Below are 9,028 nucleotides of genomic sequence, written 5' to 3'. Positions count from 1 at the left end.
TTCCCCAACATCGGGAACAATCTTCCTGCATCTAGCCTGTCCAACCCCTTAAGAATTTTGTAAGTTTCTATAAGATCCCCCCCTCAATCTTCTAAATTCTAACTTCCCCCTTATCCTTAAACTGTGTGTGTGGCCCCTTGTTCTGGGTTATGGTCTGAGTGCAGGTAGATGGGACTAGGGGAGAATAAGTGTTCGGCACGGACTAGAAGGGCCGAGATGGCCTGTTTCCATGCTATAACTGTTAACTACCAGACCCTCCCCTCCCCTCAAACCAAGGGCAGTGTCCCTTTAAGAGGCAAAGGCACTATGAAGAGGTACTTACTGCTGATCTTCGTGAAGTCGGCCTTCGAGCTATCGAACATGTCCTCTATCCCCATGCGGGCCAGCGGTTTTCGGAGATCGATCTCGTTTTCCAACGAAAATCTACCATGCAAAAAAAAAATATCGTCAAAGATGTGCCCTCAAAAAGGCGTGCCCAGCTCTTTCAAACTCGGGACGAATTCGCTTAAACGGGAAAACGGCAAGCGCTGGAGTAAGTCACGGTGGCTTGCAGCGCCAGAGGCCTGGGTTCGATCCCGACTACGGGTGCTGTCTGTACGGAGTTTGCACGCCCTCCACCAACCTTGTCACACCCGCTGAGTTACTCCAACCTTTTAAGGCCATCGGGAACAGGAGTAGAATTAGGCCGTTCGGCCCATCAAGTCTACTCCGTTTCTCCAGCGTTTTTGTCTACCTTCGATTTTCCAGCATCTGCAGTTCCTTCTTAAACAAGATACCTGGAGTATTGTGTGTAGTTTGAGTCTAGGAGCAAAGAGGTCCTTCTGCAGTTGTACAGGGCCCTGGTGAGACCACACCTGGAGTATTGTGTGCAGTTTTGGCCTGTTGGCCTTTATAACAAGAGGAGTTGAGTACAGGAGCAAAGAGGTCCTTCTGCAGTTGTACAGGGCCCTAGTGAGACCACACCTGGAGTATTGTGTGCAGTTTTGGCCTGTTGGCCTTTATAACAAGAGGAGTTGAGTATAGGAGCAAAGAGGTCCTTCTGCAGTTGTACAGAGCCCTAGTGAGACCACACCTGGAGTATTGTGTGCAGTTTTGGCCTGTTGGCCTTTACAACAAGAGGAGTTGAGTCTAGTAGCAAAGAGGTCCTTCTGCAGTTGTACAGGGCCCTAGTGAGACCACACCTGGAGCATTGTGTGCAGTTTTGGCCTGTTGGCCTTTATAACAAGAGGAGTTGAGTATAGGAGCAAAGAGGTCCTTCTGCAGTTGTACAGGGCCCTAGTGAGACCACACCTGGAGTATTGTGTGCAGTTTTGGTTCCCTAATTTGAGGAAGGACATTCTTGCTATTGAGGGAGCCCAGCGTAGGTTCACCAGGTTAATTCCCGGGATGGCGGGACTGTCGTATGCTCCGAGATCTTCTGTTTCCTCCAAAGACATGCAAGTTTGGCTTGGTATAAAAGTGTAAATTTCCCCTAGTGTGTGTGTAGGTAGGTTAGTATTAGTGTGTGGGGATCGCTGGTCGGCACGGACCCGGTGGGCCGAAGGGCCTGTTTCCGCGCTGTATCTCTAAACTAAATTAAATATTTAAGAGGGAACTGCAGATGCTGGAAAAATCGAAGGTAGATAAAAATGCTGGAGAAACTCAGTGGGTGAAGCAGCATCTATGGAGAGAAGGAATGGGTGACGTTTTGGGTTGAGACCCTTCTTCAGTCTGTTCCATATCTCTCCACATCACCGTCTCTATCTCTCCTTTCCCTCTCCCCTGACTCTCAGTCTGAAGAAGGGTCTCATCCCGAAACGTCACGTATTCCTTCGCTCCATAGACGCTGCCTCGTCCGCGGAGTTTCTCCAGTGTTTTTTTCCAAAGAACCTATAGCGGAGCAAGATAGACCACACCTTCTAAACGCAACGGGCTGACGTGTAGTACGCAGCGGAGCGGAACGTGGGCCTTTTTTTCATCCATTTCAGTAACCGGTCCCCACCCGACCAGCAGTGTAATCAACGTTGCGGGGGAACAGTTTGTGTTAATAAATTTAAATTCTGAAAACGAGGAGAGGATTTTTCCCAAATAACTTTTATTTTTAACGGGGATGTTTCCGTAACCGGCTTCCGTCTCCGACTTAGTGTCCTACGGGATCTTTGGTGCGGAGACGGAAGCCGGTTACCGAAATGGCGGCCGAAAACTGCCGGTTACCAAAATGGCGGCCGAAAACTACCCATGACCGTTCTACGTCTTTTTCGTCGAGTGGACTATCTTGCCCGCTGTAGGATCTTTGGTTTTTATCTACCTTAAACTAAACTAAACCTCCACTGACGCTCAGAGTGAAGAAGGGTCACCCGCTCCTCCTCTCCAGAGATGCTGCCCGTCCCGCTGAGTTACTCCAGCTCAGATCCGCCTCCCCCCCCTCCCCCCACCACCGATGCCACTTACTTAGGCAGCACCAGTTGGCGTTTGCCCTGGGTCAGGCTGTTCTTCCACTCGTTGACCAGCTGGACAGTGACGATGTCCGTCAGGGCGCTGAGCGCGTCCGTCTTCCGATACGGCGCCACGATGAACATGCTGAACGTCTCGCCGTGGTAGGGCAACTCAATCACGTCGTAATCCATGCCTCTGGCAGTCACCATCTCACCTGCAACATCCCAGCACCACAATTAGGGAAATGCCACAATTAATTCTTCCCAAAGAGGGAGTACAGAGAAGGTTCACCACACCTGGAGTATTGCGTACAGTTTTGGTCTCCTAATCTGAGCAAAGACATTCTTGCCATAGAGGATTTGAGTATCGGAGCAGGGAGGTTCTACTGCAGTTGTACAGGGTCTTGGTGAGACCACACCTGGAGTATTGCGTACAGTTTTGGTCTCCTAATCTGAGGAAAGACATTCTTGCCATAGAGGGAGTACAGAGAAGGTTCACCAGACTGATTCCTGGGATGGCAGGACTTTCATCTGAAGAAAGACTGGATAGACTCGGCTTGTACTCGCTAGAATTTGGAAGATTGAGGGGGGGATCTTATAGAAACGTACAAAATTCTTAAGGGGTTGGACAGGCTAGATGCAGGAAGATTGTTCCCGATGTTGGGGAAGTCCAGAACAAGGGGCCACACACACACAGTTTAAGGATAAGGGGGAAGTCTTTTAGGACCGAGATGAGAAAAACATTTTTTTTTCACACACAGAGTGGTGAATCTGTGGAATTCTCTGCCACAGAAGGTAGTTGAGGCCACAGTTCATTGGCTATATTTAAGAGGGAGTTAGATGGGGCCCTTGTGGCTAAAGGGATCAGGGGGTATGGAGAGAAGGCAGGTACAGGATACTGAGTTGGATGATCAGCCATGATCATATTGAATGGCGGTGCAGGCTCGAAGGGCCGAATGGCCTGTTCCTGCACCTATTGTCTATGTTTCTATGTAAGATCACCTGTCATTCTTCTAAACTCCAGAGTGTACAAGCCCAGCCGCTCCATTCTCTCAGCATATGACAGTCCCGCCATCCCGGGAATTAACCTGGTGAACCTAAGCTGCACTCCTCAATAGCAAGGATGTCCTTCCTCAAATTAGGGGACCAAAACTACACACAATGTGGTCTCACTAGGGCCCTGTACAACTGCAGAAGGACCTCTTTGCTCCTATACTCAACTCCTCTTGTTATGAAGGCCAACAGGCCAAAACTATAATAATAATAATGGATGGGATTTATATAGCGCCTTTCTAATACTCAAGGCGCTTTACATCGCATTATTCATTCACTCCTCAGTCACACTCGGTGGTGGTAAGCTACTTCTGTAGCCACAGCTGCCCTGGGGCAGACTGACGGAAGCGTGGCTGCCAATCTGCGCCTACGGCCCCTCCGACCACCACCAATCACTCACACACATTCACACACAGGCAAAGGTGGGTGAAGTGTCTTGCCCAAGGACACAACGACAGTATGCACTGCAAGCGGGATTCGAACCGGCTACCTTCCGGTTGCCAGCCGAACACTTAGCCCATTGTGCCATCTGTCGTCCCAAAACTGCACACAATACTCCAGGTGTGGTCTCACTAGGGCTCTGTACAACTGCAGAAGGACCTCTTTGCTCCTATACTCGACTCCTCTTGTTATGAAGACCAACAGGCCAAAACTGCACACAATACTCCAGGTGTGGTCTCACCAGGGCCCTGTACAACTGCAGAAGGACCTCTTTGCTCCTATACTCAAACTGCACACAATGCTCCAGGTGTGGTCTCACCAGGGCCCTGTACAACTGCAAAAGGACCTCTTTGCTCCTGTACTCAACTCCTCTTGTTATGAAGGCCAACATGCCATTGGCTTTCTTCACTGCCTGCTGTACCTACATGCTTACTTTCAGTGACTGATGAACAAGGACCCCCAGCATTTTCCCCCCCCGTATCCAATGTTCCCCCCGCACCCCCCCCCCCCCCCCCCCCCCCCCAATCTCAGGGACTGGACTACTCACTGAAATTCAGTTTGGTGATGAGCGACATCATGGGCACCTGGATCTGGGTCCCGTCGGCTTTGTAGAACGTACGATGGTGGGTCTCTTCCGGGGTGAAGGGCATTTTCCACAGTCCCTTGAAGTAGATGGCATTGACCAAAACCATCCGGGTCAGAAGTGGATCCAGCAAGTCCGGGCGGAGAAAGCTGGATATCATTCCTGGGACCGGCGTTGAAAAGAAATAAATAAATCACAAACCCAATTAGATCAACGATTCAATCGACAATAGACAATAGGTGCAGGAGTAGAGGCCATTAGGCCCTTCGAGCCAGCACCGCCATTCAATATGATCATGGCTGATCATCCCCAATCAGTACCCCGTTCCTGCCTTCTCCCCATATCATAGAAACATAGACAATAGGTGCAGGAGTAGAGGCCATTCGGCCCTTCCAGCCAGCACCGCCATTCAATATGATCATGGCTGATCACCCAACTCAGTATCCCATCCCTGCCTTCTCTCCATACCCCCTGATCCCTTTAGCCACAAGGGCCACATCTAACTCCCTCTTAAATATAGCCAATGAACTGTGTGGCCTCAACTACCTTCTGTGGCAGAGAATTCCACAGATTCACCACTCTCTGTGTGTGAAAAAAATGTTTTTCTCATCTCGGTCCTAAATGATTTCCCCCTTATCCTTAAACTGTGTGTGTGGCCCCTTGTTCTGGACTTCCCCAACATCGGGAACAATCTTCCTGCATCTAGCCTGTCCAACCCCTTAAGAATTTTGTACGTTTCTATAAGATCCCCCCTCAATCTTCTAAATTCTAGCGAGTACAAGCCGAGTCTATCCAGTCTTTCTTCATATGAAAGTCCTGACATCCCAGGAATCAGTCTGGTGAACCTTCTCTGTACTCCCTCTATGGCAAGAATGTCTTTCCTCAGATTAGGAGACCAAAACTGTACGCAATACTCCAGGTGTGGTCTCACCAAGACCCTGTACAACTGCAGTAGAACCTCCCTGCTCCTATACTCAAATCCTCTATGGCAAGAATGTCCTTCCTCAGATTAGGAGACCAAAACTGTACGCAATACTCCAGGTGTGGTCTCACCAAGACCCTGTACAACTGCAGTAGAACCTCCCTGCTCCTATACTCAAATCCTTTTGCTATGAATGCTAACATACCATTGGCCTTCTTCACTGCCTGCTGCACCTGCATGCCTACTTTCAATGACTGGTGTACCATGACACCCGGGTCTCGTTGTTATTGAAACAGGCCCTTCGGCCCATCGGGTCCCTGCCGGCCCAGGAGACGGTTTACAGGAACACGCCTTAACTGATGGACATGTACATTGTACAACCTACCTCGAGTTTGTGCTTCGACCCATTTGTTGATGATACTGGCGGCTTTCGCACTGTCCTGGAAGAACAGCTGTTTTGGGCGGCTGTTGAAGGCCTTGCGGTAACTCTTCACGTAGGCCCTTGGGAGCCTCATCTTCCTCTGGACGAAGACAGCGTTGGCTGCGCTTGCGATGTCCTGGTTGCTCTTGGCAGTGACCTGTTTCTGGAGATGCTTCAGGGCCAACATCACGCCTTTATCTGCCCAGAGAGGAAGAGGGACACACAAAATGGGTCTGGCTGGCATTGACCAAGAATAGACAATAGACAATAGGTGCAGGAGTAGAGGCCATTCGGCCCTTCGAGCCTGCACCGCCATTCAATATGATCATTGATGATAGAAACATAGAAACATAGACAATAGGTGCAGGAGTAGAGGCCATTCGGCCCTTCGAGCCTGCACCGCCATTCAATATGATCATGGCTGATCATCCAACTCAGTATCCCATCCCTGCCTTCTCTCCATACCCCCTGATCCCTTTAGCCACAAGGGCCACATCTAACTCCCTCTTAAATATAGCCAATGAACTGTGTGGCCTCAACTACCTTCTGTGGCAGAGAATTCCACAGATTCACCACTCTCTGTGTGTGAAAAAAGTTTTCCTCATCTCGGTCCTAAAAGATTTCCCCCTTATCCTTAAACTGTGTGTGTGTGTGGCCCCTTGTTCTGGGCTTCCCCACAAGGGCCAATAATAGACAATAGACAATAGGTGCAGGAGTAGAGGCCATTCAGCCCTTCGAGCCTGCACCGCCATTCAATGTGATCATGGCTGATCATCCCCAATCAGTACCCCGTTCCTGCCTTCTCCCCATATCCCCTGACTCCGCTATCTTTAAGAGCCCTATCTAGCTCTCTCTTGAAAGCATCCAGAGAACCGGCCTCCACCGCCCTCTGAGGCAGGGAATTCCACAGACTCACAACTCTCTGTGTGAGAAAAAGTGTTTCCTCGTCTCGGTTCTAAATGGCTCACCCCTTATTCTTAAACTGTGTGTGTGTGTGGCCCCTGGTTCTGGACTCCCCCAACATCGGGAACATGTTTCCTGCCCATGTTTCCTGGGCTTGTATACTCAGGAATTTAGAAGGATGAGAGGTGTTCTCATTGAAACATATAACTAGCGTGTCCAAGCCCTTGATAATCTTATATGTTTCAATGAGATACCCTCTCATCCTTCTAAACTCCACAGAGTGTACAAGCCCAGCCGCTCCATTCTCTCAGCATACGACAGTCCCGCCATCCCGGGAATTAACCTGGTGAACCTACGCTGGGCTCCCTCAATAGCAAGAATGTCCTTCCTCAAATTAGGGGACCACAATTGCACACAATACTCCAGGTGTGGTCTCACTGGAGCCCTGTACAACTGCAGAAGGACCTCTTTGCTCCTATACTCGACTGCTCTTGTTATAAAGGCCAACAGGCCAAAACTGCACACAATACTCCAGGTGTGGTCTCACTAGGGCCCTGTACAACTGCAGAAGGACCTCTTTGCTCCTATACTCAAATCCTCTTGTTATAAAGGCCAATTGGCTTTCTTCACTGCCTGCTGTACCCGAAACGTCGCCCATTCCTTCTCTCCAGAGACGCTGCCTGTCCCGCTGAGTTACTCCAGCATTTTGCGGCCATCTTTGGGTCCACTGGTGCAACTCAGTCTGGGCCGCTTGGAGCTTGTTTGACGATACATCTTACCAGCTGCCACCACTGGAGGCCCTCAGTGAGCTACCTACAAAGCCAACTCAGGGAGAAGGAACTGCAGGTGCTGGTTTAAGCCGAGAACAGACACAAAGTGCTGGAGTAACTCAGCGGGACAGGCAGCATCTCTGGAGAGAAGGAATGGGCGATGTTTTTGGGTCGAGACCCTTCTTCAGAATGAGAGGCACTGGGTCACAGGAAAAAATATTTGGAAACAGGACCTTTAACTCCACTTGCTAGTTGCCCTGTCTACACAAGTCCCACATGCTTGCATTTGGCCCATATCCATAGACAATAGACAATAGGTGCAGGACTAGAGGCCATTCGGCCCTTCGAGCCTGCACCGCCATTCAATATGATCATGGCTGATCATCCAACTCAGTATCCCATCCCTGCCTTCTCTCCATACCCCCTGATCCCTTTAGCCACAAGGGCCACATCTAACTCCCTCTTAAATATAGCCAATGAACTGTGTGGCCTCAACTACCTTCTGTGGCAGAGAATTCCACAGATTCACCACTCTCTGTGTGTGAAAAAAAAAAGATTTTCTCATCTCAGTCCTAAAAGATTTCCCCCTTATCCTTAAACTGTGTGTGTGACCCCTTGTTCTGGACTTCCCCAACATCGGGAACAATCTTCCTGCATCTAGCCCTGTCCAACCCCTTAAGAAGTTTCTATAAGATCCCCCCCTCAATCTTCTAAATTCTAGCGAGTACAAGCCGAGTCTATCCAATCTTTCTTCATATGAAAGTCCTGCCATCCCAGGAATCAGTCTGGTGAACTAACTGTTCAAGAAGGAACTGCAGATGCTGGAAGATCGAAAGTGCTGGAGAAACTCAGCGGGTGCAGCAGCATCTATGGAGCGAAGGAAATAGGCGACGTTTCGGGCCGAAACCCTTCTTCAGACTGATGGGGGGGAGAAGGAAGGAAAAAGGGAGGAGGAGGAGGAGCCCGAGGGTGGGGGGATGGGAGGAGACAGCTCGAGGGTTAAGGAAGGGGAGGAGACAGCAAGGGCTAACAAAACTGGGAGAATTCAACGTTCATGCCACCCGGACGCAAGCAACCCAGGCGGAATATGAGGTGCTGTTCCTCCAATTTCCAGTGTTGCCCACTCTGGCAACTAACTAGCTCCCGCCTTGCATTTATTGACCACTGTAACTTAATTTTGAATTATCCTCCTCTAAACACAAAACTCAGACAGCAGCAGCCTCAGGAGACTTGGCCGCAGGTCCGTTTACACCTGGTTGTGTGTGAGTAAGGGGGCGTGTGTGTTTGTTCAAACAGGGATCCTGCTGACTAATTCATCCTTGAGGGATATCTCCTGCCTGTTGCCACATGATGTGCTGAAGACACACAGACATGCCCACAGTGGCCTTGACCACCTAGACCATGACTCCACCCTGTAAATCAGACAGGCGCAGCGGAAGGGAGAGAGAGAGAGAGTGAGAGAGAGAGAGAGAGTGTGTGAGAGAGAGAGAGAGAGAGAGAGAGAGAGAGAGAGAGTGTTCA

At 49.9% G+C, this 9,028-nt stretch overlaps 1 protein-coding gene across 1 annotated transcript in view; it reads right to left on the bottom strand.

Annotated features, from left to right (window-relative positions):
- serpine1 (serpin family E member 1) overlaps positions 1–6,035 on the bottom strand; it is an 8,101-nt gene extending 2,066 nt beyond the window's left edge. Inside the window, exons 1-5 of the mRNA XM_033016809.1 lie at positions 5,799–6,035; positions 4,456–4,653; positions 2,431–2,629; positions 306–423; positions 250–265 (exon numbers count right to left, since the gene is read on the bottom strand). Of these exons, the coding sequence (XP_032872700.1) occupies positions 250–265; positions 306–423; positions 2,431–2,629; positions 4,456–4,653; positions 5,799–6,021 (754 nt within the window). The 5' untranslated portion in view covers positions 6,022–6,035. The remainder of the gene's footprint in view (positions 1–249; positions 266–305; positions 424–2,430; positions 2,630–4,455; positions 4,654–5,798) is intronic.
- Between the last annotated feature and the right edge of the window lie 2,993 nt (positions 6,036–9,028).

Source organism: Amblyraja radiata, unplaced genomic scaffold, assembly GCF_010909765.2.
Source record: "Amblyraja radiata isolate CabotCenter1 unplaced genomic scaffold, sAmbRad1.1.pri scaffold_512_ctg1, whole genome shotgun sequence".
In the NCBI taxonomy this organism is placed as follows: domain Eukaryota; kingdom Metazoa; phylum Chordata; class Chondrichthyes; order Rajiformes; family Rajidae; genus Amblyraja; species Amblyraja radiata.
This window is presented reverse-complemented; position numbering and strand designations above follow the sequence as displayed.